The 26,919-nt window shown below is 45.7% G+C and overlaps 5 protein-coding genes across 5 annotated transcripts; 2 read left to right on the forward strand and 3 right to left on the reverse strand.

The window, feature by feature from the left end:
• Positions 1 to 4,309: 4,309 nt before the first annotated feature.
• EDB91DRAFT_1251058 (uncharacterized protein) lies at positions 4,310 to 5,772 on the reverse strand (the record flags this gene model as incomplete). The annotated part of the gene is made up of 5 exons (XM_041323319.1): positions 4,310 to 4,645; positions 4,694 to 4,979; positions 5,278 to 5,411; positions 5,463 to 5,638; positions 5,685 to 5,772. The coding sequence occupies 5 exons, from the start codon at positions 5,770 to 5,772 to the stop codon at positions 4,310 to 4,312; spliced, it is 1,020 nt and encodes a 339-aa protein (XP_041174698.1).
• Positions 5,773 to 7,408: 1,636 nt separating this feature from the next.
• On the forward strand, positions 7,409 to 9,478 carry EDB91DRAFT_1238453 (uncharacterized protein; the record flags this gene model as incomplete). Its single annotated transcript, XM_041321722.1, has 6 exons — positions 7,409 to 7,539; positions 7,998 to 8,094; positions 8,144 to 8,318; positions 8,422 to 8,575; positions 8,882 to 9,111; positions 9,243 to 9,478. 6 exons carry the CDS (start codon positions 7,409 to 7,411, stop codon positions 9,476 to 9,478), a joined length of 1,023 nt encoding a protein of 340 aa, XP_041174699.1.
• A 7,580-nt stretch (positions 9,479 to 17,058) lies between these two features.
• Positions 17,059 to 17,519, reverse strand: EDB91DRAFT_1147170 (uncharacterized protein). Its single transcript, XM_041319282.1, has 3 exons — positions 17,356 to 17,519; positions 17,270 to 17,303; positions 17,059 to 17,205 (listed from the first exon to the last, which is right to left on the reverse strand). The coding sequence occupies exons 1-3, from the start codon at positions 17,502 to 17,504 to the stop codon at positions 17,149 to 17,151; spliced, it is 240 nt and encodes a 79-aa protein (XP_041174700.1). The 5' UTR covers positions 17,505 to 17,519; the 3' UTR covers positions 17,059 to 17,148.
• A 2,877-nt stretch (positions 17,520 to 20,396) lies between these two features.
• EDB91DRAFT_1084170 (uncharacterized protein) lies at positions 20,397 to 24,279 on the forward strand (the record flags this gene model as incomplete). The annotated part of the gene is made up of 15 exons (XM_041315730.1): positions 20,397 to 20,422; positions 20,478 to 20,783; positions 20,915 to 21,072; positions 21,105 to 21,199; positions 21,255 to 21,529; positions 21,583 to 21,635; positions 21,773 to 21,982; positions 22,198 to 22,461; positions 22,534 to 22,901; positions 22,956 to 23,222; positions 23,305 to 23,358; positions 23,425 to 23,582; positions 23,712 to 23,772; positions 23,835 to 23,890; positions 23,985 to 24,279. 15 exons carry the CDS (start codon positions 20,397 to 20,399, stop codon positions 24,277 to 24,279), a joined length of 2,646 nt encoding a protein of 881 aa, XP_041174701.1.
• Positions 24,280 to 25,047: 768 nt separating this feature from the next.
• On the reverse strand, positions 25,048 to 25,978 carry EDB91DRAFT_1147201 (uncharacterized protein). The gene is made up of 2 exons (XM_041319283.1): positions 25,516 to 25,978; positions 25,048 to 25,461 (listed from the first exon to the last, which is right to left on the reverse strand). The coding sequence occupies exons 1-2, from the start codon at positions 25,952 to 25,954 to the stop codon at positions 25,373 to 25,375; spliced, it is 528 nt and encodes a 175-aa protein (XP_041174702.1). The 5' UTR covers positions 25,955 to 25,978; the 3' UTR covers positions 25,048 to 25,372.
• Between the last annotated feature and the right edge of the window lie 941 nt (positions 25,979 to 26,919).

The raw sequence follows: 26,919 nt of genomic DNA on the forward strand, positions 1-26,919 counted from the left end.
TTTGATTTTGGGGGCAGGTGAAGTCCATCTACAGGTGCAAGTAGTTGAAAAGCTAACTTCCAAGTACTCTTAAGTCAGCTGTTCTATGTGCACATGAGCTGCTGCACACAAAACTTCATCAATGGTGAACAAAATGTCACTATATTGGACCTAAACACAGGGAAGGAGATCATGATCACAACAAAGCATTGGTTGAAGGTTTGTCCATGCTGTTCATGCAACTTACGCTGCGCAAACCATTGCAAAGTCTTGGGACCAGGTTTTTGATGATTGATGATCCATGCAATTGGGAGATGAATCTCACTTATGTACATCAAATCATGGATGCTCTCTACTTTCTATTGCTGATCGAACCCTCAAGGGGTGAACATTCTTTTCAAATCGCCCGGACATTTTCCTACTCTACACCTCCTACTAATTTTCCCCCTGTCTATATGTTTCTCATTTCTTCCCAAACTTGCTTCAACCATGCATCCATCGCTGCTTTTCAGTCCAGTTATCAGTTTTATCTTGTCTCAAGGGTGCTCATCTTCAAGCCAGTCACACAAAAAGTCTGCACTGTGCTGGAATCAATCACTGAGCACTATTATATCAAGTGCAAATTACCTGATGACCCTCTTGCAGGAATGACCAATCTTCCTACCCACCTGCCCGACTTTGGGCCAGGAGAGCACTTCACTCAAGAATGTGCAGATAAGCTTGACCTCAATCCCACAAATTGGCTATGACTGGAAGAGCTGAAGCTAATTCATTGGTTAGTTTGCACTCATGAGAAAGCCTTCATTTGGGAACCTAGTGAATGTGGCCATTTCAAAGAGGAATATTTCCCACCCATCAAAATCACTATGGTACCACATACACCGTTGGTTCAGTGCAACATTCCTATTCCACTGGCAATATTTGATGAAGTTGATCAAATCATCAAGAATAAAATAGAAGGAGGGGTATATGAACCATCAAATGCAGCATATCATTCATGATGGTTTTGCATCATCAAGAAAAATGGAAAATCACTCCAACTAATCCATGACTTGCAGCCACTCAATGCTGTAACAGTCAAAGACACAGTGCTACCTCTATTTACCGACCACCTGACAGAAGTGTTCACAGGCTATGCAGTATATGGAATGATGGACTTATATGGTGGATATTATCATCGGCTGCTTCATCCAGAGTTGTGTGATCTTACCACATTCGGAACACCACTTGGCCCTCATTGACTCACAACACTCCCTCAAGGATTTGCCAACTCATCACAGATATTCCAAGCAGATATTTCATTTGTCTTCCAACTCAAGATCCTGTGTTTCACACTTCTGTTCATTGATCACATGGCCGCTCATACAGCTAACACGCAAAGATGAACCATTCAAGTTTGGCCCTGCACATCAGGAATATATGAGGCTTCTGAAGGAAGCAGTTGTGAATTTGCCCACTCTACATTGAATTGACTATGAGTCCAGCTGTGAAATCATTCTCACTGTTGACACTTCTCTTATTGTGGTGTGGGGAATGCTCCCACTATAGGTATAAAACCTTGTTGATTCTGCATCATCTCACATTAGTTTTGCATATTCTGTGTGTTCCGTGTTTCCCATGCATTGTCCAATGGGTTCCACATTCCCATGCATCCTTTGGAACACACCTGCACTATCCGATATTCCCATGCTTGGATGACCTTCACATGTCCCATCCCCATCCTTCCAGGTTCATTGGTACACTGTATCTCTCTTCTCATCGCTTCTAACATTATCTGGATCACATTGACACATGCCCTTATGGCATGAACCCCTATTGCACAGTATTGTGCCCATGTGCACTGCCTGCCTTCACTTCCACTTCCTGAGAAATTACTACCTGTACCTCAGTGTTCCTTGAAAATAATGTTCCCTAAAAGTAGTGGTACTCAGGGCTTGGGTGTTTTTGATTGAATCTTTTACCTTCCGACTTTTCTCCAACTTTTCCTTCACCTTACTAGAGGACTGCTTTGAATTATGCCCACTATCAATCTAAACATGTGATATACTTGATCTGCATGTTCCAACCTGTTAGGTACCATGCCAGCTCAGGAAGCAGAGGGGTCGGGGCTTGGCTTCAGCTCTTGTGCTGCGCCCTTAGCCAAGTATGTGCCCCAAATTTGGAGCGGGTCCGACGTTGTCCAACGATAGGACGAGTGGACTGCTTAGGTCCACTTTGAGGGTCGGGAGGTAAGAGCTACTAGCGGCAGGCCAACTAGGAGCGGAGCGGAGAAGGTGGAGGATAATGCAGAGGGTGGAAAGGAGCAGGGGGAATATTTGATAGAGGCGGAGAAGTAAGGAGAAGACTTAGAGCATGGCTCTAAGTCAGAGCAGAGGGTCAGAGGTACAACAAGGTGAAACTTGTGTCCAGAGGAGGCAAGGTCCTACTGAAAATCCTCACAAGTAGAAACTGCAAGAAGACAAGTAATATTAAGACTGGGGAAAATATCTAAGTACAGGATATGTTATATACTTCTAAGTATGAGGCAGTGGTCAGGATAAATATGTTGTAAAGCTATGTACCAAGGATATAATTTGTAAGTACTTACACAGGCGAAGACATAAGTCGGAGCAGATATCAATATGTACGCATCGGGTCAGTGATTGAGTGGTAAGAGGAATTACCGGTGATCCGGAAGTAAGGGTCTATGTACCAAAGGGGAAAGTATTATCTAAAAAGGGGAAAGCGGTTCCAGTTGAATGGAGACGTTATGGAAGGGGACCGGTTGGGTGGTTGAGTGGAAGTGTAGGGGTGGATGCGGACAATGATTGGACGGAGCGGAGGTGGTCAGAAAGTGGAGCAGATATCAATGTCAGAGCAGTCGGATCAGGTATATGACAGCTTGCTTTTTCTTCGAGTTGTTCTCCCCATCATCGCATCCCTCCTCTTGGGCAGGCTTCAATTTGATGTTTCTCACTCTTGTGACCCTGCCGTGATGCAGAGTCTGATCTGCATTCCCATCAATGTTCGTCTACACTCTATGTATCACCCATGTCCACACACACATTTTGTAGTATATCACCCCCGCCCGTCGCTAGCACAACATTCCCGCACGCACTCTCGTACCACCCATCTCGGTTCCAAACTAGACCTGTATTTTTGTCTTTGCACTTTTCTGTTGTTGTTAGTGTCCGCTTTGTAGCTGTAGAGCTTTTGTTGTTACATTCCCACACCACATTTTTTGGGGGACTCTGCAATTCGATTTGTTTGCAAACATCCAGCTGCCATCATCGTCGGAACAAACAAACAAACGAATGAAAACTTCAACCAAAGGGGGAGGGAATCTGGCAGAATCTGAAAGTCACGTGAACGTGTCATGTTGTTGAGTGGTGACATTTCGAGGCACGGACCAGGAGGAGGAAATGAGATGTCAGAGTGAGACATTGCGAGCACAACCAGTCTATGTGACGAGCGACGAGGTGACGTTGGCCGAGACTTAACAATATATTACCTATGCTACCATTTATTCATATCACTATGCTAACTACTATAAAGTATTGAGTACTGCGTTAGAACATCTCAGTCGAGTATCTCGAGACTGAGATGTAAGTCATTATTATTCCATTTACTTATAACAAGCTAACATACCCTTAGTATATATTCTTACCAGGTACTACTATACTTTACTGAGTCAAGTATCTCGAGACTGAGATTATATATTCTTACCAGCTCCTTGTTCATCCCCGCTCACCTAAACTCACTTTACATGTAGCTGTAAATTGGTGTAAAATGTTCAACAAAAGTGTTCTGTACCTCACCCTATTTTGAAAGGGGCCTGGAGGGGGAGCTGTCACACAAATAAACAAACATCAGGAAAACACTGGGCCTCTTAGCATCTCTTAATGTTCACTTATTCAATCTAAAAGAGGAACTAAGTAGAAATTCAGAGAACTGGCGGAAAGTCGAAAAAAGGCCACCTGTGATCTGTTTCTTCACTTTTTTCTTATTGTTCACTCATTTTTCACAACTTGCGAGGGATGAAAGTGGCCTCTTAGAAAGCACCGCGCTGTCTATAAAAGTAGTAAAAATGTGTAAAAATGCATAGTGGAAGGAAGATTAAGTCAAACAAAGTACAAGTCGCACAAAAGCCTTGAACATGTGAGTGGCATGCAAAAGTCCTAAAAAGTGATGGAAAGTGGAGAAAACTGATGCAAAAGCTGGTATGATGCAGGAAAGATTACCGAAAAATAAGCTAGGCAGATCAGACAACAGACTATGAAGCTGACAAAAAGATATCTCTATCAAAGGAAATATGAGTTGACGAGTTGGAGGACGGTTGCCTGATGCAAACTTACCAGAGAAAGGCATGAGGGTCATTTTCAACGGAATCATCTTCATTGAGGAAGCTCTCATGCCCAGATTTCGACTTCTTGAGGACCTTCCAAGCCATCGAAGCAATAGTCTTGATTGCCATGTCTCCCTTGGCCTGCACCGACCTCGAGAATGCAAGCATCTGAGAGCCCCAGTTACTGACAGAGAAGGTGTGAATTGTCCAAGTCTCCTTCCTGGTTGCCTTATTCAAGACCTTGGGAGTCTTCACCATCAATCTGCGTTGTGCAGGCGCTGCCGTGAGCACATCTTCAATGTTAATATCACTATTGCTGATGAGAGTGAGTGCATGTTCTAACTGTAGGCATATGACACGTCAGATGAGTCAGAAAAAAAACCCACGTACTGCTGCTGCACAGATTGAGACGACACAAATGATGCCCTTTTCGGCGAGAGTGCTGGTCTTGAGTTCTGGAACATCTGCGTGACTGATGGTGGCCTGAAGATGAGCGGTACCAACAAGTTGGAGCATGAAGGGGGAGCAATAGATTGTTGCCTTATCCAATAACTCTGTATCCTTGTAAAGGAAAGTGTACTTGGCAAGGAGGTACTTGGCAAGTTCCTCCACATCTTCATCTTCATTTCGGGACAAAAAATCGATTATGATGGCGATAGCGGTGGAGCCAAAGTTGCTATGTCATTCTGAGAGACGCTGATTTGTCTGCAATATGAACAGACAGTGAGCAGCACGAAAGTGGCAATCAAAGGGCTCTTACAACTCCAAAAACAGAGCCATGAATTGTGGGTGTGTATTCGACCTCGGGATAGACAACTTTGAAAGTAGCTTGAATAGTGAGTATGAGGGATTCATCATCAATCATCCAAAGGTTTGGCTGGCCCCCTGCCCATAGGAATATAGTGGGAAGGAATATCTTTGACCAGTGTGGGTCCTGACAAGGAGGAGGCAGATCAGTGTTGCGGTACGCTGACCGAGCCTTGGATCGTTCAACCCAAGTGCGATCCTCAGTTGCCTTGGCAGTCAAAGGAGTGTTGTGTGAGTTGGCTTGCTCGGTCTTTATCTTCTTTGAAGGAGGTGGCTTAATATCAGTAGTTGTGACAAATGTCTATGTAAAAATGTCAGTAAATCAGCAGCTACACGATTAATAGAACAATACTGAAGATGTTGTCTGAGATCCCTTCTTCTTTGCGCTTGACCTTGAATATTCCATATGCACATCTTCTGGTTCCTGTTTGATAGCAGGCCATTCAAACGCACTGATAGAGTCATCCACATCAATGTCGTCGGTTACTATATCATCTAAGTCTGACTCAGAGTCCTCCAAGTCGGAATCTATCAAAATAAGATCAGTGTCCTCACTTGCAAGCTTCCACAACACACTGCTGTTGAGGAAGGTGGTGGGGCGAGTTGACTCTCTTGGCTGTGTTGAAGGCAGGCACAGAAATCTCCTCCAAACTGTCAGTCATTCAAATAATTGACTACCTGCGCATAAAATGAATATTTGATCTTGAAAAACAATGGGAGGACACACCTTAACTGGCATCCTTCCCCTCATTGTTGACTGAAATGCAACCTCATGCTCCAGCAACTTGTCAACCTCTACATCATCAAATCCCCCAACCTGTTAGGTACCGTGCCGGCTCAGGAGGCAGAGGGGTCGGGGCTTGACTTCAGCTCTTGTGCTGTGCCCTTAGCCGAGTACATGCCCCGAATCTGGAGTGGGTCCAATGTTGTCTGACGATAGGATGAGTGAACTGCTTAGGTCCACTTTGAGGGTCGGGAGGTAAAAGCTACTAGCGGCAGGCCAACTGGGAGTGGAGTGGAGAAGGTGGGGAGTGATGCAGAGGGTGGATAGGAGCAGGGGGAATGTTTGGTAGGAGCGGGGAAGGCAGAGGATAATGTGGAGGATGGAAAAGGGGCAAGGAGAATATTGATAGGGGTGGAGAAATAAGAGGGACACTTAGAGCACGGCTCTAAGTCGGAGTGGAGGGTCAGAGGGTCGGAGGTGACAACAAGTTGAGACTTGTGTACAGAGGAGGCAAGGTCCTACTGAGAATTCTCACAAGAGGTAACTGCAAGAAGACAAGTAATATTAAGACTGAGGAAAATATCTAAGTACATGGTATGTTATATACTTCTATGTATGGGGCAGTGACCAGGATAACTATGTTGTAAAGCTATGTACCAAGGATATAATTTGTAAGTACTTACACGGGTGAAGACATAAGTTGGAGCGGATATCAATATGTACGCGTCGGGTCAGTGATTGAGCAGTAATAGGAATTACCGGTGATCCGGAAGTAAGGGTCTATGTACTGAAGGGGAAAGTATATATCTAAAAGGGGAAAGAGGTCCAGTTGAATGGAGATGTTATGGAAGGGGACCGGTTGAGCGGTTGAGCGGAAATGTAGGAGCAGATGCGGATGCTGATTGGATGGAGTGGAGGATGGATGGAGCGGAGGTGATTGGAAAGCGGAGCGGATATTGATATTAGAGCGGTCAGATCAGGTATATGACACAACCAGAGCATCTTCGAAGGCATCAAGGGTTGATTTTCCAGGGATGGATTGTGATTTCACAGTAGTTGCTTTAGATGTTGTTGTTGTTGTAGACTTGGAAAATATGGTCAAAGGAGGGACAGAAGCTGGTTGAGAACCAGAGTTTGATTGGGGGCATTGTGAATCTGCTGGAACGTTTGAAGCCCAGGCTTTGACACGTCCACCGACTGATGATTTCATAGACCTAAACTCCGAGGTCAAGTTAAGAAAAAAAGTGTTGATTCAGAAAGCAGTAACATGACAGTTGAGCAAAAGAACTGACAGTGATGGAAATGATGTTTCCTGGCAACAACGAGTATTACCCCCTTTATGCGTCTATCGGTAATGTTCGAAACAATGTTTGCTGAGGACACCGAGACATGGTCACCATCATAGGATTCCTCACAATCCCAAAAAGTAAGTATGTTTTGTTTTGCTTTCATTCGGGCTAATATGTTTATTACTAGCTACACGTCAATATGCTGCTGATCCAATGTTCCAAAAATTCCGCCGTCAACTCTTCCATTCCTCACTTTCCAGAATTCTTCAGACACTCAGGCCTGGGATGACCAAACCTGAAGTAGCACATTTTGGAGACAGCCATTTCCACCATGTGATATACAGGCTTGGGCCTTACATCGCCAACTACGAGGAACAAGTACTCTTAGCCTGCATTGTCAGAGGCTGGTGTCCAAGGTATCAAAGCTGTCATTCTCAAGTAATGTGTCAAATTGCTAACTTACATGAAGGTGTTTAGCGCCTCGCAATAACCTTGATCATGATGCCTTGGACCGCTGTCGAGAACACACTGATGCGCTAGTTGAGGAAGGGATGTTGGGAGAGTTGTGGGATGACTATGGAATTGTGGGCGATCTTATTGTGAGTCTTTTTTCTGATGTGCTTATACTTATTACACACATCATACTCTAGCCATTCACGAACGATTTCCCCCGCACTGATATAAATTAACTCATTGCACCGGACATTCTCCACCAGCTCATCAAGGGGGCCTTCAAGGACCACCTCGTCACTTGGGTGGAGGACTATCTAGAAAAAACTTACGGAAAACGCGAAGCTAAACAATGCATGGATGACATTGACTGAAGGTATAAAATATATTTGTTTTAAATAAACTCATTCTGATGCGTCCCCAGAATTGCTGCTGTAGCATCGTTTTCAGGCTTACAACATTTCCCTGAGGGACGAGGCTTTAAACAATGGACCGGTGACGATTCCAAGGCTCTTATGAAGGTTTGTTTTCATTTGATTCTTATATCTCTAGTATGCTCATCGATATCAGGTCTATTTACCTGCAATTGAAGGCCACATCCCATCCAAAATTGTGCAGGCCTTTCACGCTTTGTTAGAGTTCTGTTATTATGTATGCCGCAATGTCATTTCGGAGACAACTCTCGCAGAAATTCAAGATGCACTCGCAAGGTTTCACCAACATCGCAAAGCCTTTCAAGATGCTGGTGTGGTTTCCTCCTTTTCCTTACCCCAACAGCACTCTCTTACATTACTCCCGCCTTATATGACTTTTTGGCGCCCCAAATGGTCTATGCTCGTCAATCACAGAGAGCAAGCATATCAAGGCAGTAAAGGAACCTTGGCAGCGCTCAAGTCGCTTTAATGCCCTTGGTCAGATGCTACGAACTAACCAGTGGTTGGATAAACTTGCTGCTATGTGTGCTGACTTCACAAGTCGAAGGATGATGAATGGGACAGTTTTGTCTGTAGTCTTTGAAGCACTTCATACGTCTTAGTCTTGACTCATTTTAACTACATCTCAATAGAACAAATCCAGGAAGCTGACAATAAAGCTGACAATGGGGACCACCATGGCATCACAGATCCGAATGATGATGCTCAGCACAATGGAAATGAGGACCGATTAGAGGGCAACGAGAATGGTGAAGTTGACGATGGTCCCACACTTGTTCAAACACACATACAGCTTGCTTGAACACCACGTGCATGTTTTTCAGTTAAATCTTTTACATTGTCTTTACAATTTCTTAGAACGAATGCGGGCAAGGACAGTTTCTGCCCTGGCAATAGAACTGGAAATACCGCAATTCTCTGCCCTTCTCTGTCAATTTCTTTTTGAACAACTGCACCCTGATGACCCTTGGGACCTTTCTGACATTCCCGAGTTTCAGTTCCCCAGCTATGAAGGCCGGGTTTCTATCTTCAATTCAGCATCATCCAGATTCTATGCACCTAGTGACATTAGTGGGATCAGTGGAATGTGCACAGAATATATTTGTGCATGCCCTCTTTGGCGGAACGAGGCTCCTTGATATGATTGTGTATTTGTCAATACAAATCCAGAACTAGAGGGGATGCAGGGGTTTGATGTGGTGCGTGTTCTTTGCTTTTTTTGTTTACTGTTAGAGGGACTACCTTTCCTTGTGCAGTGATCTGTTGGTTCAACACTGTTGGCAACTCCACTGATGAGGACACCGGTTTGTGGGTTGTTCACCCAGTGTTTGCTCCCAACCACTCCCCCAATTTTTCCATCATCCACGTTGACTCTATTTATCGTGCAGCTCATTTAATCCCTGTTTGTGGTACATGTTTCGTCTCTTGTGACCTTAAGTTTCATCATTCCTATGATTCTTTCCAGTTTTAATACATAAACAAATACGCTGACCATCATGCATTTGAGATTGCTTTTTAGCCACTGGTGTTGTCTTTTAATCGACTTACTTCAGTTACCAGTTCACACTTAATGCATGATGCTATGACTTTTCAGTGTCGTCTTTTGATTGACTTACTTCAGTTACCAGTTCACACTTAATGCATGATGCCATGACTTTCCAGCGTTCTATAGCTTTTCTGGCCTTTCTACACCTGACTCTACTTTTGCACCTTTATGGCACTTGTAATTGGATGGCCAACTTTACCAACCTCGACTTAGTGTGGTCTTAATCCACTTAACCAAATTAATTGTGAGAGAAAGATGGATCAAGTTGCAAAAGTGAAAATAAGGAATCTGTTGTTTTCCTGATGAAAAAGTGGTCTATTATATTATGTTATACATATATATACTAAACTACTACCTATATATGAACAGGGACCTATTGTAGTGTGCTGGTGAAGCTGCAGTGAGGTGGGGAGGGTGTGAGAATAATTATAATTGTGGGGTATACCAAATTGGGTGGTGTTTGAGGTGTTGTGGGGTAATTCCCACACCATGTGGCTGAAAAATGCGGAGGTATGGTGTATGGGAATAATGTGGGGAGGCCTGACATGAGGGGGTGACCAAAATGAGTGAATTTCCGCTTTTTGGAAGCCAAAATTGCGGTCATCACATGACCAAGCTATACACTATAGGTCTGCTACTTAGCATGTTCTAATGCATCAAAAATCAGGCTAAGAAGCTGTTGAGACTTACAAGCCAAGAACATGCATGCTTAGAAATCATAAGTAGCGGACTTATTTTTTGAGTTTCAGAGAAAAAATATAATATATAAAGTATCTAGGAGATTTCCGCGTAATTATCATCTTGCGCTCCTATTCTCATCATCTGCTTCTATCAGAACATGCATCACAACTCTCCAGTCATAACCTTAATCTTAATAGGTTATGAGCCCTGACGTGCGCAAATAAGATTATAAAACATATATCAGACGAGATCTAACCAAAAAAACAAACCTCCAAAATGATGGACCAATCTGCCGGTTCCTCATTGTCATTGATGTATCAGATCGAGCATTTGAACGACTCCAATTGGCTGGGCTGGAAGCGCTGAGTCAAAGCCATTTTGTTTGAGAAAGGAATTGAGGGGTATGTTGAAGGAACTATCCCCAAGCCTACACGAGGCCTGGACCCTGTGTCGGCACAGAGGGAAGCTGACATAGCAAAGTGGGAGATGCAAGACCATAAGGCCCAGACTGTGATTGAGCTGTCAATAAGTGATAGCCAAATGATTCACTTAGCTGGAGCCACGACAGCAAAAGACATGTGGGATCAACTGAAGACCATGAAAGAATCACGAGGCAAACAGGCGATCACCACATGGCGGTGGAAGTTCCATAGAACTGTCGCTGACGAAGGCGATGATGTCCCCACGCATGTCAAAAATATGAGGGAGATCCAAGAAACCTTACATATGATGGGAAGTTTGGTGACGGAAGAAGACTTCTGCACCGTACTTATTTCATCATTACCGGAATCTTGGGACACCTTTACCACAACATACCAGATTAGGATGGGTGAAACAAAGACCATCACGTCACACGATTTAATTTCCCTTATCTTGGAGAACTCGCAAAGAATTGAAAAGAATGATAAAGGAAAAGGAAAGGAGAATGCCCTCACTGTCAAAGGAAGGAACCTGGGAAAGAGGAAGCGAGAAGATGTGAAGAAATGTCGCATCTGTAAAAAGTCCAGCCACACCAAAGATGAGTGTTGGTTCAAGGATAAGCAATGCTCTAACTGTGGAAAAGCGGGACACACCAAAGAGAATTGCTGGAGCAAGGGTGGAGGAAAGGCGTGGCAAGGCCCATCTAAATTCCCTCCCAAGAAGCGCAGAAAAAATGTTAATGCTCATGTCGCAGAAGACATAGATGACATTGCAAATAATGTGCAATATGAGGAGGAAGATGTTGCCTTTATGGATGAAGAGATGCAGGTCGATCCAATCGAGGTCGAGAACCAGACAACAGTCAATGTCAACGATCAGATTGAAGATGAAGACCAAATTAATATATCTAATAATAGTGATGAATTCAAGAAGCTGAGCTATTACGATTGGCTTGCAGACTCAGGAACAACATCACACATTACTAAGATTCGATCTGCATTGACAGATTATGTTCCATTAAAAAGTCATAAAGTCAGCAGGATAGCTAATGAATCCCTTAAAGCTGAAGGACGAGGGACAGTCAAACTAGTAAGTACAATATATAAGCAGCAGGTAATCTGCAAGCTTAAGAATGTCCTATATGTACTGCGTGCCTCAAATAACCTCATGTCTATTACTCGCTTAGACAGAGAGGGAGGACATGCTATAATGGGCAATGGTGTAGCAACCTTAAAAGTGCGTGGAGGACGCACAATTGCCAAAGGGAAACTTCATAACGGGCTATATTTATGAGAAACTTGGGCAAAGTTACAACCAGTAACTAAAGTACATACTGCTCAAGAAGATAAACCTGTAGATTGCCTTACCTGGCATAAATGATATGGGCATGTAGCCTTTAGCGGTCTTAAAAGACTGCACAGAGAAAGATTAGTAGAAGGTATGAATATTAATGAAAACTCATCTATGCCACAGTGCGAAGCCTGTATTCAGGCAAAGCAGACACATGATTCATTACTGCATTGTGGGTGAGGAAAATAGACTCTGTGTGGATCAGAAGTCTAACAAGGGTGCAAGGCTTATACTCGTCCTGAGGGGATTGCTACTGGGTAGTGAGTCCTCAAATAAGTGCGAGGAAACAAAGACTAGACTCTGTCTAGCGACCCGAAGGGTTCCGGTCCTTACTAGGACTGGGAACACAAAGATGCGGAGGGTTCCCGATGAGCGGAACTCAGCGCGCGACGAGTGGAACTAATGCGTGACGAGCGGAACTAGTGGAACTAATGCAGAACAAACAGAACAAACGGGGAACAAATGGAACTAATGGGGAACAAACGGAGGGAAAAGAAACTACAAGCCTGCAGGAGGATGATTGGGCAAAGTCGGACCAGGCTTGTGTCTGGTACTTGCTCCAAGTCGTTGGATCTGATGTCAGGTGTTTCGAGTGGAACTCACGGGGGCAGGAATGATGCAATGCGATCAGGAATAGATTCAGGAAGATATTTCAGACAGTAGGTGGAGTACTGGGAAGTACTCTGTAAGTGGAAGTGGAGTCGAGTCTATCAGAAGGTAAAAAACTAAGATCCCATCTATTGCTACCTATATAGGAAGGGGTTCTGAAGTGCGCTATGCTACAACCGGGTGAGGCTGTGAGATAAGGAATCGGTCCCGAGTAGTGGAAGGATCTGTATAAGTACCGTAACACATGGGAAATGAGATAGGAACATGTTAGTGACACGGGGAACGTAGCTAGTACTCACCAGCGAGGATGGAAGGACAAGGACAGGACAGAGGAGGACGTTCTGAAGGCTAAAGGGATCTGATGCATATAGTACGCGATTGTTCCGCTGGGTTCCGCTGGGTTCCACTTGGTTCTGTGTAGCGGACGGCTCGGGGAAGATGCGGATGGGTAGTGGAACACACGGGAAAATGGTGGGAAGGCATGGGAAATATACGGGATACGGGCCTACAGTGGGGGCGTTCCCCACAGCATGATGCTGATAATCATTCCAGATCACTCGGAGAACTCATGCACAGTGATGTGTGGGGTCCAGCCAGAGTACAGTCAATTGCTGGATCTAAATATTATATCTCATTTATCGATGACTGCTCCCGAAGAAGCAGTGTCAAGTTCATGAAACATAAAAATGAGGCTTCCACCAAAGTCAAACAATATGTGACATACCTGAAGAAGCACTGGAAAAATGAACCTAAAAAGTTCCAAGTAGATAATGGAATGGAATACATGAATAATGACCTAAAAACCTGGTGTAAGAACGAAGGGATTGAGCTAGAGACAACTGCACCATACTCACCTGAGCAAAATGGAGTGTCTGAAAGACTCAACCAAACATTAACAGAGTTAGCAAGGGCAATGCTGATCGAAAAAGACTTACCGGAGTCTTTATGGGCAGAAGTGGTATCACATGCCACTTATATCTGAAATCATGCACCCATGCGAGCGTTACAAGGCGCAACACCAGAGGAACTGTGGAATGGTAAAAAACCTAATGTAACTCACCTATAAGAGTTTGGTGCACTGGTATATGTGCTCCAAGAGGGCACAAATCAATCTAAGATGAGTCCAAAGTCAGTAAAGCAAATCTTTGTAGGATTTGTGGACGGACCACAAGCAATAAAATATTATAATACCTGTACGCACCAAATTCAAGTGTCAAGGAACTATAAGTTCCTGACAAATATTGCGCCAAACACATCTGATGCACAGCACGAGGGGGAGTTAGATAGGATGGACACGCAGGCACCAGAACAAACTGACGCAGTACCACCTAAAAATAAAAAAGAAGACCGTTCAGAACAGAATCAGGGAGAAAATGAGAACTCATCCTTAAAAAGGAAATGTGTTCCTGAAGACAATGGAGAACTGCCTAGAAGATCAAAAAGACAAACGGTAAGACATGACTACCAGCAACTAAATGACCCAGAGCCAGAATGGGCTTACCTCGAGTGCGAAAGACATGAACTTGAGGATGAACTCTATCAAGAGGATATAGCTCTTGCAGCCTTTGTTGAAAATGGCAGCTTCAAACCACATGAGCCTAGATCATTAAAGGAAGCACAATCATCAGATGACTGGCCAAAGTGGGAAGAAGCAGTGCGAGCAGAACTTACCCAATTAGAGCAAATGGGCACCTGGAAACTGGTAGATCCTCCGAAATATCGCACCCTAGTCAGGAACAAATGGGTCCTTGTAAATAAAACTAATAAAGAAGGGGAAGTGGTTAAATATAAGGCACGGTTAGTAGCCAAGGGGTATTCACAAATACCGGGCATGGACTATACAGATACCTTTTCCCCGGTAGTACACCTAGAGACAATATGTACAGTAATGTCCACAGCTGCATCCCTTGATTGGGAGGTGCAGCAGATGGATGTAAAAGGGGCATACCTTAATGGCATATTAAAAGAAGAAGTATATATGGAGCAACCCGAAGGCTATAATGATGGGACCGGCCGAGTATGCAGACTGTGAAAAACCCTCTATGGGCTAAAACAGTCGGGCCGAGAATGGAACCTAGAGCTGAATAGCCGCCTGACGAGTATTGGATTCAAACAACTGAAATCTGATCCGTGCACATACATCAGAAAGACCACAGATGGAACAGAAATAATTACTGTATGGGTCGATGACCTATTATTATTTACGGATCACTTGAGCCTGATGGATCAATTAAAGGCACAACTTAAAAATATCCTAGATATTACTGACCTAGGAGAACCAAGGAAAATTGTTGGGATAGAGATCACACAAGATAGGCCTAAAAGGTCAATCCAACTCATGCAAACCAAATACATTGAATCTATCCTAGCAAAACAAGGTCTTCAGTCATGTAATTCAGTAGGCATGCCACTAGATCTGAAGATCATACTCGAGAAAGAAGTGACTGACCAAGAAGGCAACTGAAGTAATGGATATGCATCATTGATCAGATCATTGATGTATTTGGCAGTAGCCATGCATCCAGACATAGCATATGCTATACAAAGACTTAGTTCGTTCACTGCAAACCCTGGATTAGCACATTGGGTAGCAGCAAAACAAGTTTTAAGGTACTTAGCTGGAACGTGAGAGCTCGGAATCAAATATCAAGGTACCAGAGAGCTTGACAAAAGTCAAATTCAATTTGTTGGATGGTCGGACACTGACTATGCAAATGACCCGAGGGATCGGATATCCATATCTGGATATGTTTTCAAACTTGGAGGCGGAGCGATCACCTGGAGCTCTAAAAAACAAAATGCAATCTCTCTGTCATCAACAGAAGCAGAATATGCTGCGATGGCTCACACTGCATGTGAAGCCGTATGGCTCCGAAATTTATTCGAGGAACTGAACTTACCTCAGAATGATTCAACCGTTCTCCACAGAGATAATATGTCTGCATTAGCAATTGCGCGAGACCCACAATACCACGCGAGGTCCAAACATTTTGATGTAAAGGACCATTACATCAGGCAAAAAATCCAAGATTGGGTGATTCACGATCAGTACTGTCGCACTGATGAAATGATTGCAGATGTATTAATGAAGCCACTAAACAAGCCAAAACATTGGAAGTTTACCAATGATCTAGGCATGGTCTCGGCTTGAGGGGGAGTGTTGAGACTTACAAGCCGAGAATGTGCGTGCTTACAAATCATAAGTAGCGGACTTGTTTTTTGAGTTTCAGAGAAAAAACATAATATATAAAGTATCTAGGAGATTTCCGCATAATTATCATCTTGCGCTCCTATTCTCATCGTCTGCTTCTATCAGAACATGCATCACAACTCTCCAGTCATAACCTTAATCTTAATAGAAGCATAGATGATGCATCACCTGTGACTTGTAGTTAGCAGGCTTGATGCATCATAGCTACAGTGACTGGTGTCTAATGAGCTATGTACCTAATAGACAAGTGTACTAGGGACTCATTAGTTGTTTTCTGATCAATACGTAGAGACTATTAACTCACATCTCAGTCTCTTGAAAGAAGCTGAGATGCACTTGTGCTACTGCTGGCGTTCTTATACTAAACTGGATAGAAATGAAAAACATATCAAACAAATAGGTAAGTTATTGCAGGACATGAGCCGACATCAACACATCACTCATCAATGTCCTTTTTGGCTTGGGCTTGGACCACCTGTCACTCTCCCTCCTCAACCATTCCGGATCAGTTGGTCTTCTTCATCTCTGATCACCCAGACTCCAACAGCTATCACCAGGGCTATGGCAATATGGGATTTTCCTGATGGGTGGTAGGCAATATACTCATCTGGAGGGTAGTAACTTACATACTTAGAGGCTAGAATGTACCAGTCAGTGTCAAAGTGCCACTAGTAATTGAACGTGATTGAGCATGTTCAAACTTCATCAGTAAATTCACACATTGCTTATTTCAACTTAGTTGGCACTTATCCCTTCTTTTGTCACTTATCAATAATGGGATCTACTTATTTTTCTTCAACTAGCCACCTGGGCCCACCACCCTCAACTAGAGTACACCAAAATATTTGTTAGACTATAGAAGCTCATTTGACAATATCAAAACAACCACATTGGTTGTTTTAGTCAAGTGGAAATGCCAAAACAGTAGCAAGAAGATTTTGACTTAAATGCTTTCCCTAGGCAGCTACACTTGAGAAGACTATATTCTATCATTATCAAACATGTATTTGATAGGTTATTAGCAATTTGAAATACTCAAGTGGAGGGTGGTGGGCTGGGGTGGCTAGTTCAAGAAAAATAAGTAGATCCCATTATTGATAAGTGACAAAAGTAGTGACAAGTGCCAAATAAGTTGAAATAAGCAATGTGTGAATTTATTTGAGAGTAATGCCGGTCAAATGTCAAATAATACACATTGCCTATGCAATTTACAAGTTGGCAATTCTCGTAACAGATGACACCGGGCTATTCGCAGACAAACATTGCTCCTCCTGTTGGGTGTCTCGTCTCCTCCACCTCCTCACATCACGTTCAGCAGTGATCATTAACAGTACCTTGTGCGCGGACAAGCATCATCCCCTTCTACAAACAGGCCGTCCTTCTGATGCCATCGCTAGCATGTCAACCGAGAACAATGAACTGCTCTATATGCGAAAAGCACTTACGGCGTCATACTGACAGTTCGCTGATGAACCATAACTGCCGGCCTATCAGTTACTTTGTTTAATGAAGGTGTGTGGTTGTGACGCACATGCAATATCTGACCCCGTCATTCAGGAAGGTTTTGGATAGTGCAACGGCACTACCGTCGACGTCCAATGAGGCTGCGCACTGTAGACACGCATTGACGCCAGCGAGGAAGCTGAGCAGCGCAAATATTATGGTGCGGGAAGTAGACATGATGAAATTTATGAAAGGGACTGAGGCAAAGCCATAGTAGCAGGCAGGTGTTTTATAGGCTGAAACTTCTAGTGTGAACGTAAAGGCGTTGCTCGCTTTGTTTTTCTTGCTGAGATGCCCTACTTGCGAAAACAGTTGAGCCAAAATGCATGATGATTTCCGCAGACTCGAGAAGTTGATGTGAGAAGTTGATGTGGCTAGTACTCAAAGCGAGATGTGCGACACGATGGTGTCGTGGGCACCAATGAATCTCCGGTTGCCTTGGCTTTGCATTGCTCGTTAGACAAGTACGTTCATCGGACGTTGTGACTTCCCAAACAACAGTCCCCGTAATATAGGCATCCTTGAATCGAGGAAGCTCAGCACGGTCCCTCGTAGATGCAAAAACTCCTGTGCAACATTTCAGTTTCGATCTTCCGCAGATGACGGTCCGTGGTCAATAAGATGGAAGGCACGAGCAGGATCATAAATAAGGCTGATGTGGATCGTGGGCGTCAGGAGAGTTGCATCAGAGAGCCAAAGCACCGGGCTGATTCCGAGAAGCTCGCGATAGGATAATTGTTGAGAGTATGGAATCCGTAGGACAAAAAACACTTATCACCGCATTAAACCAAGTGGCGAAATGATTGGACTGGCTTTTCAGGGAACATTCAGCGAACGTGTCATGAGATGTACCAGTGTTTAACAGGTGCTCCAGTGTGACACAGTGTCTCTAAGTTAGTGTCCTGATTTAATTTGCCGATTGTCAGTTAGCAGCATGGGTTTACGCTGGCAACGAAACTCACGAAGTAAAGTAAAGTCACATCAGATAAATTTTCATAAAAAGTTGCTAGCTATAGTAGATATTGCATCGACGAGTACGGCTGGGTGGTGGGCAATGTATGACTCTTAGCTGAAAAAAAAAAGCAAATTTCATGTTATGTAAATAAGCCTGCGACATAGACTACCACCAACTGACCAATCGCACCTTACCACCACCCAGTCAGCCTTATACACCTATTGCAATATTGAGCATCCATCTATACCGTCTACCTCGTGAATCGCAGCCGACCTCTACCAACTGATTTCCCCATACATGGCACTTGCATAAGTTATGAAACAACTCTGTTTGTGGTTGCATTATCGGCAAGCACACCGCAGGCTACAAAAGTCCCTGCACCAAAACCGAACATGCTGATGCATCCATTCAATAATTGCATGCAGTGAGTTTTCCACCGGTTTCTGTCCTTACCATATTTTCGCACTCTTATGACATCATTTCCGTTGTGAATTGAGCATCCTGTTATATCCCTGATGACTGAGGCAGAAGAGAGCGAGGGGTGCGCATGACGTCACTTATACCTGAACCGAGGACTTGGGAGGAGGAAAACGGCGCATTGGATTAAACATTGAGAGGTGTGCATTAGCTGCCCAGATGGCAGAGCCTCAGAGGTGAGTTATCTGTTTGTGGCATTCACCAATGATATTGTTCGTCCTTATTCTTATTTGACCTTTCTGGTGTCATGTCAACAGACGGCGACCTTGTGAAGAGACCTTGGATGTTAGCCAGTGAGGCAGGGACACTACCGATGATCGTTGAAATTTGCGACGGCAGGCTTTCGCGATGATACCGTGTTAGAGTCGATGAACTACTAATATGAAGTACACGATTCCCTTGATTCAAAAATCCTGACTTCCCCTGCTCAACAGGACTTAATGCGAACATGCTTACTTCGGTCAATCAAGGTACGTTCTTATATACAATGCTCTTGTCGGCGCTGGATAGTGTCATATCTCGCACGGACGCTTCGCTCCCCCTAGTACCTTCTCATTTCTGGTTTGATTCAGGGATGGGCGTCGTATATTCGCCAGATATCAATAGCCGATTGTGAATCAGGATGTATCTGTGCTGTGAAAGTCGATGCATCGCATCAAGCGGTGCACGATGCAAATATTTCAAAATGAGTGCAGTACACTTTGCATCGAATTCTACGCTTACTTTTTTTTTTCGCCCCCTTGTGACATTATCGTCCAATAACCGGGGCAGAGAATGCCATCGAGAGGGGACTTGGATGGGAGTGTTAACAACCCGGGTTGTATTTCGTTCGGACCTCCCAAGTTTTCACGGCTGACTGCTGTAGCGTCATCATAGGGCGTCCTTGGAGGAGCGGTTGCGCTTTCCGGCCCGGGTCAGCGAGGTCGAGACTCGGAGCGCTGACGATCATTGAGAATCATTGAGACAACAGGCTTTTTCGATGGTCACATCACACTTGGCCTATTGAGGTACTTAATTTCACTGATGGGACTTCTTACCTGATGCACGTACAGCCAGAAGATCCGGAGAATAGCATCAAACATAGGTTCCAGAAATCGCGAATGGTTTTTCCATCTCCTGTGGTGTTCAAACAATCCGCGCGTGTCATACTGAACTTAATACTTACTTCGGTCAATCAAGGCAGAAACAGACATCGTTTCTATGATGCTCATTTCGGCAATAAAAGCGCTGGGTATGTCCAGCACGAATATGTGATGGGTCTACCAAGTTCGCCGAGGCTCGCTCACATTCATCCTTAAGTAGTATGACATGACATTCAAATGGTCCTATCATTCGTTATCAAATTCCACCTGTACCTGTAGTGTTGATGCAAAATGTGTCTAGTTCTCTGACATCTGTAAGATGATGCTTCAAGGTTTCTCGCGATGCATAAGATGTTTGAGTTGGGATGTGCCGAGGCTACTTCCATTTCTAGTATATGCTTCCATACTTCTCACGTTTTACCCCCTCCTGGCTCACGTCCCGGTTTCCAATTGGCTCAGTCCAAGTCCCTTCTAAGTCCTTACTAGACGAGCTACCTCAATGTCGTCAAAGTCCAGCTCCATGGCCAGTCAGATGTCTATAACCACTTTCTCGAAATGGTGAAGGACTTTAAGAGCGGTTTGTACGTTCCCATTTTCATCTTAAATGTACTATCTCATAATCATCCATCCATCTAGCACAGATACCCCAGGCGTCATCAAACGCGTTTCACAGCTCTTCAATGGCCCTCACCCCTTCCTTATTCAGAGCTTCAACACCTTCCTTCCTGTCGGCTGTCGCATCGAGTGCTCCTCTGACCCCCAACAGTCTACTTTTATCGCCATCACTACACCTACAGGCACAATGCTTCAGTTTACCCGTGACGACCCTTGGCCTTCTACTTCATCTGTTGCCTCTACGACCGTCTTGGGTCCTGAGCCTGATCCAAACATGTACGGCATGAATCTCGGTCTCGACAGCTCCTCTATAGAACCAGCCTTTTAGTACGTCTAGAACAACGCTGCGACGAAACAACCTACCGCCGATTCCTAGAAATTCTATAACACTGCTGATGCCGTTGACGAAGTGAGCCTCTTGCCTTCTTTTATGGTACAATAACACATGATATTCACAGCGTGAAGTATCAGCTGAGATCGCCCGCCTTTTCAAAGACGACCCCTATTTGCGCCCATATTTTAGGATTCTCAAAGAGCCAGGATGTTTTCGACGATGTAGAAGAAAGCTATCTCTCCCCCATAGGACGCTACACCCGCTCAAACACACCTCTCGATGGTAAGCCTCTCCGTCGTCGTCCAGAACCCCAGCCACCATCGAACCCATCGTCCCTCAAAATCGCAAACGCAAAGCCAACAAGCGCGAACGAGACCCCGTCTCTTTAGCACCCGAAGCTCCTTCCAAGGTGCCTCTCTGCTCTCGAATCCAAATACCCCACTGACCTCTTCAAGCCCACATAGCTCCCCCTCCTTCCTTCCCTCCTCCTACCAGACGACATCCACATCTTCGACCGCGTCAAACGCGCGTTAGGCAACCGAGACACCTACAACGAGTTCCTCAAAGTCGTGAACCTCTTCACGCAAGAACTCATCGATACCGCTCGCGTCGTCCGCTCAGCACGGAATTTCCTTGGAGACGCAGAGTGGATGCGCCAGTTTAGGGAGATTCTTGGGTGGGATAACAGAAGGGAGAGGGAGCGGTGGGTGTTGAACGAGAGTCAGCAGCAGCAGCAGACGTGAGCGAGGGTTTGAGGCCAAGGAGGGCCTGTGATCGTTCCCATCCGCCCAGGGAGAGTCAATACGGGCCTCCAACAAGGAAGCTACCGCTCAATGCCCACCACCGTGCGTCCCCCCACCCAAGCACCAAATGCCAACTAACTTCCCAACAGGAAGGAAGCGTCACATACACAGGCCGCGACGAGATGTGCCGCGCAGTCCTCAATGACGAATGGGTCTCCCACCCCCCTGGTCGTCCGAAGACGCAGGCTTCGTAGCGCACAAGAAAAAGATCTATGAAGAAGCTCTCCACCGGAGCGAAGAAGAACGCCATGAGTACGATTTCCACGTCGAAGCAGCCACGCGCACTATCACCATCCTCGAGCCTATATCTACTAAAATCTTACAACTCCCCCCCCGACGAACGCAGTGCATTCAAGCTAAAACCAAACCTGAGGGGATCGGGCAAGGCAGTACATGCGAGGGTCATTAAGAAGATATATGGAAGGGAAGCGGAGTTGGAGGTGTTGCAGGCGATGCAAGAAGTTCCGGCCTTAACTATCCCGGTGGTACTCCACCGCCGCAAGGAGAAAGAAGACGAATGGAAATGCGCAGAGGGAATGGAATAAAGTGTGGCGAGAAGTAGATGCTCGAAACGCGTCTCGCGCACTAGACCATGCAGGGATAGCATGTAAAGCCTTGGACAAAAAAGCGCTCTCTGCGAAAGCCTTCGTTGCGCAGATCGAAGCTGCCTGGGACGCCCAGGTGTGTCAGCGCGCTGCGCTTGTGGACCCTTTGTTTGCGCGTGCGAGGGTCAGGCATCAATTGGCGTATGAGGTGCAGGATACGGGGGTCCTGCAGGATGCTGTGAAGATGGCGTTCCGTTCTTGGATCGGACGCAGGGGCAGATTGGGGGGGGGGGGGGGGGGGGGGGGGGGTGGAGAGGAGCAGGGTTGAGGGTTGAGGGTTTTTTGAGGAGTTTTGTGCCATTGTTTTTCGTGTTGGATCAAGAGGTGTTTCATAGGGCGTTTGTGCTTGGGGAGGGGAGGGGAGGTGGAGGTGGGTGAGGATGGGGATGACGCTGAGACGAGTAGTACCGGGAATGGAGGGGGGAGGAAGCGGAAGGGTGGGATGTCATCTGGTAGGGATTTGAGGAAGAAACTGCTTAAGAGCGAGCAGGCGAAATCGACGGGGAGGAAAACACGTGCGCAGGAAGTTTCTTCGCCCTCTGCTTCGAGACCTACGTCTCCTGCTATACCCGATGTCATGCAGGTAGACACTACCGCTCCGGAGGAGGGAGAACGAGAGCCTGCCGCTCCGTTGCGCAAGGCGTCGAGGAAGAACGTGTTCTTTGGGAATACTATCTTTTATGTCCTTTTGCGTCTTCTCGAGGTACGCATCTATTCTATTCTACTCTTGCATCCTTCCTTAACGTACTTTCCACAGGCACTATACTCCAGACTCTTATTCTTCAAACACCTCAGCGCGCGCATCGCCCTCTCCTCTCCCAAATCAACCTCCAAAACCAAAACCAATCCGGTGGCCACAGCCCTAGGCATGCCCTCCCTCGCGCACCTCGCTCAGCTAGACGACCGAGCTGCTCATGCGGATCATTTTTATGAGTTGATGTTGGAGTCATGTCAGAAACCTTTTGATAACGAGATCGAGTCGCATGTGTTTGAGGAGCAGATGCGGTATATGTTTGGGGTGAAGGTGCGTTTCTTTCTCTTGATTTTGTTTGCGTGTTTTCGGTTTTCGGTTGTGGAGTGAAGTGGGTATTGATTATTGGTGATAGGATGCCTACCGGATATTTACGATTGATAAAGTCATTGGGTCATTAATCAAACAGGTGCGTCCTCGTCTCGTCCTGCTGTTCATCTAGTGGGTCCCTTTTGACTCTTGAATGCGGGGGTAGGTCCAGCTCGTGTTGGCTGGTGCCAGGAGTCAAGAACTCTTTGAGCTTCTGAAGCGCGATCGAGCATTACAAGCTCCTACCATCCAGGACCAGCTCAATAGCCGGAGTTTTGCGGAGAATATCCTTGGGCCTGATGAGAATATTTTAGGGTGGATTGGGTGCGTCTCTTTCCTTATTCTTCACGCACTGTCATATTCAATGACAACGTTTATATGTTATGTGTCGTCGCTACAGCTCCCAGACACGAAAACGATGACGATTCGATTACTCGGGAAAGACGATTCCAGGTTCGATGATTCTGAGATGTTGGTGGAGAGGTGGCAGGCGTATGTCGATTCGTTTGTTTCGGTGCGTGTTTGTGATGGGTGTTTTGGTGTTGGGTTGATGTTGACGTATTTGTTTAATTGTAGAGTCCTGTGACAAAGGGGATATCGCAGGGCCGTGTTAGACGTCCGTTTCTTCGAAAGTGTGTACACCCTGCCCCTGCTCTTCAACCTCCCGCACACAATACTAACCAGTGCTTTACTTTGCAGGAACGTATCAGCCTGAGTTACATCTAGCACACCAGCCGTACTCGCGCGTAGCGCACTAGAAACGAAAGTATGCGTACGGACGTACCGCTTGTTTTTTGTATCGGGCACGGAGGACTTTTTGTGGCGGATTCCGTCCAAGGAGGATGTGGATACGAGTTCGAGTGCAGGTGTTGGAATGGAAGCAGCTAGTAAGAGGCGAGAGCGGTGGTTGGGGAAGACGCAGGCGGGGGAGTGGCTTTCTGGTTTGAGTGCGGAAGCTAAGGTAGTCACGGTGGGTGCGAAGGAGACAACGCCTGTACCTGTGTCTGTGAGGGTAGTTTGAGGTGTTGGAGGAGGTGTAGGTGTTGTGTATAGTGCGTATGATTAATCATCTTTTCTGCTGTGCTCGAGTTCGGACATTTGAACGTTACTATCGAACTGTTCTGTTTACCGTTGTATGATTCTAACTTACTAAGTATGGCCGATCTTATCTAAACTTACATCCTCACCGCAAACATAATCCCAATTCCGTTGTCGTTTCGCTTTCGTACCTTCACTGCGATCCCGTTCCGTGTTACTCCCACTGCTTGCACGAGCATCAGCAAAACTGCCCAAATCTGGCAAGGTCCGGCAAGGTCCGGGGCATCTCCCGCGGCCACGTGATGCCTTCCAAGGTGCGAAACCATTTGTTCGTCATCGTTCAAGATACCCATGCTCACCTCACAAGGCATTACTAGACCCTCTCCACCTCGTGGCAGCCTTGCGAGGCATTTCAAGATTGGTGCTGTCTAGGGTGGGGTTGTGAGGGAAACTTCATTTGTGTGGGCAAATGGTATGTTAATTTGATGTTTCAATATCCACTAACCTCAGTGGCCATGCCAGGCATTTGACCGCAAGTTGCACGGACGAGAGGCCACGTGTTGGAAGGTGCGGAGACTGCATTCGTTGGACGACTTTGCGATCCCGATTCAATACATGCACTATAATACACAGTGTTTTTATTCATCAATGGTGTGAAACGTGCACTTCGGTCCGGGTGATTGGTTATAGAGCGAAATCGAGCACTATCTTTGGTATCTTGTCACTAAGCAGAAGCATGGGATCTCGATTGCGAACTGATCTCGACCGTCGCCCAGATTATCTGCCCAGACCTTAACCTATCACAATCGGCCCGCGAATCCTGTTGCTAGGAACCTGCATTTAAGGCCGCAGACCATGGGGCGATCACAGCGTGTTTCTGCTGCAGCTCATGCTACCCCCCTCAATCTTTATCTTTTTACTTACTTTTCTCTTGATGGTACAGTGCCCAAACTGCAATGTAGAAGTGCACAGTCGCGGCCTGTCCATTCACCTGAGCAGATACTGCAAGATACGTGATGTAGCCACCACATCAGCTCTTGCTGAGCGGCGCGAGCGCGGGGAAGCTATTGCTGAAGCTACTCGTTTGGAAGATGAATGCCGACAGGAAGAACAGCGCGAAGAAGAGCGGGAGCACCTACGGCAACTGCGTCAGCCTCGTGTGGATGTGAGTATTGTGTGTTATTAGATGTGAACTTGATGTTAACGGAAATATGAACAGGAGGTACCAGACATCGAAATGGAGCCACGGTCATCAGGTCGTCCAAATCGACAAATCCGCCTCCCCATGCGTTATCGTGACGACATCCCAGTCCTACTGATCCCGGCTCCACCCCCCATTGATCCAGACGAGCCTGTATCGGACCCTGGAGACCCACCAGACATTGAGATGGGCTCTGATGATGGATTATCACACCGCAGCCATGCAGAGCATCCTCAAGAAGAAGAGTGGCTTCGCACTGATACAGACGCATTCGACCTTTTTCGCGAATACCATCATTCATTTCCGACCTATGACCCCGAGAATTCGGCATACTTTGATGCACTTTGTGACTCCTCGACATTCCAGCATGTTGATGGGGATGCCGATTATGAACGGCCGTGGTATGCTGGCTTTGGACAGTCACTCGAAGCGGTCCACCACAATTACTTTGCACCATTCCTCAATGCCACCGTTTTTCGGCTCATGACGTGGTTTTACAACTCGTCGAACTCGAAATCGCTCCAAGATCTCAATCGTTTGGTCAACGATGTCATGTTAGCGGAGGACTTCTGCCAAGAGGATTTGCTAGATTTCAATGCGTCTAGGGAGGCATCACGTCTCGAGAAGGCCCAACACGACCCTGCCTCATCCATATTCTCATCCGATGGGTGGCATGAGGCCTCGGTGAAAATCCGACTTCCATGTGAAAAAGAGAAGTTCTCCTCTGAAGATCATGCACCTGAATTTGACGTTGACAGGCTCTATTACCGCAAGCCATCAGAGGTACTCAAGTCTGCATACCAGGAAGTTGCAGCGAAAACCTTCCATACCAAACCATACAAACTGTTCTGGCAGCCAGACGACAATGGACCTCCAGAGCGGATTATTACCGAGCTATATACATCTGATGCCATGCTTCAAGAGCAAGAGAAGCTCAACTCGCAGCCCCGTGAACCAGACTGTAACCTAGAAATGGTCATAGCTGCAATCATGCTCTGGTCTGATTCGACTCATTTAGCAAGCTTCGGAAATGCTTCGCTGTGGCCGATATACCTATTTATCGGTAATCAATCAAAGTATATTCGTGGCAAGCCAACTTCGTTCGCAGCTCATCATCTTGCATATATACCAAAGGTCTTCCTTTATTTGAATTTCAAGACACGAACTAATTATGTGCATAGCTGTCAGATACCATCCAAGACTTCTACAAGAAGACTTTTGGTCATAGTGCGACAGCAGCTGTACTCACGCACTGCAAACGCGAATTGATGCAGGCAATTTGGCACTTCCTACTCGATGCCGATTTCATAGACGCATATCGACATGGCTTCGTTGTCAAGTTCCCTGATGGAGTCTTTCGTCGTGTATTTCCGCGTTTTTTCACTTATTCTGCTGATTATCCAGAGAAGTCTGTTTCACATT

Source organism: Suillus paluster, assembly GCF_016628075.1.
Source record: "Suillus paluster strain FC165 chromosome Unknown EDB91scaffold_49, whole genome shotgun sequence".
Taxonomy (NCBI): domain Eukaryota; kingdom Fungi; phylum Basidiomycota; class Agaricomycetes; order Boletales; family Suillaceae; genus Suillus; species Suillus paluster.

What these genes read in the sequence shown, in the direction of transcription:
- EDB91DRAFT_1147170 (XM_041319282.1), bottom strand. Translation starts at nt 17,504, where the DNA reads ATGTCTACTTCCCGCACCATAATATTTGCGCTGCTCAGCTTCCTCGCT. An exon ending in GACGGGGTCAGATATTGCAT is followed by an intron (nt 17,304 to 17,355) that starts GTGCGTCACAAC and finishes ATAGGCCGGCAG; the next exon opens with TTATGGTTCATCAGCGAACT. An exon ending in CGAACTGTCAGTATGACGCC is followed by an intron (nt 17,206 to 17,269) that starts GTAAGTGCTTTT and finishes CGATGGCATCAG; the next exon opens with AAGGACGGCCTGTTTGTAGA.
- EDB91DRAFT_1147201 (XM_041319283.1), bottom strand. Translation starts at nt 25,954, where the DNA reads ATGGTGCAAAGTAATTGTGGTGGACCGCTTCGAGTGACTGTCCAAAGC. An exon ending in ATTTCGATGTCTGGTACCTC is followed by an intron (nt 25,462 to 25,515) that starts CTGTTCATATTT and finishes CACAATACTCAC; the next exon opens with ATCCACACGAGGCTGACGCA.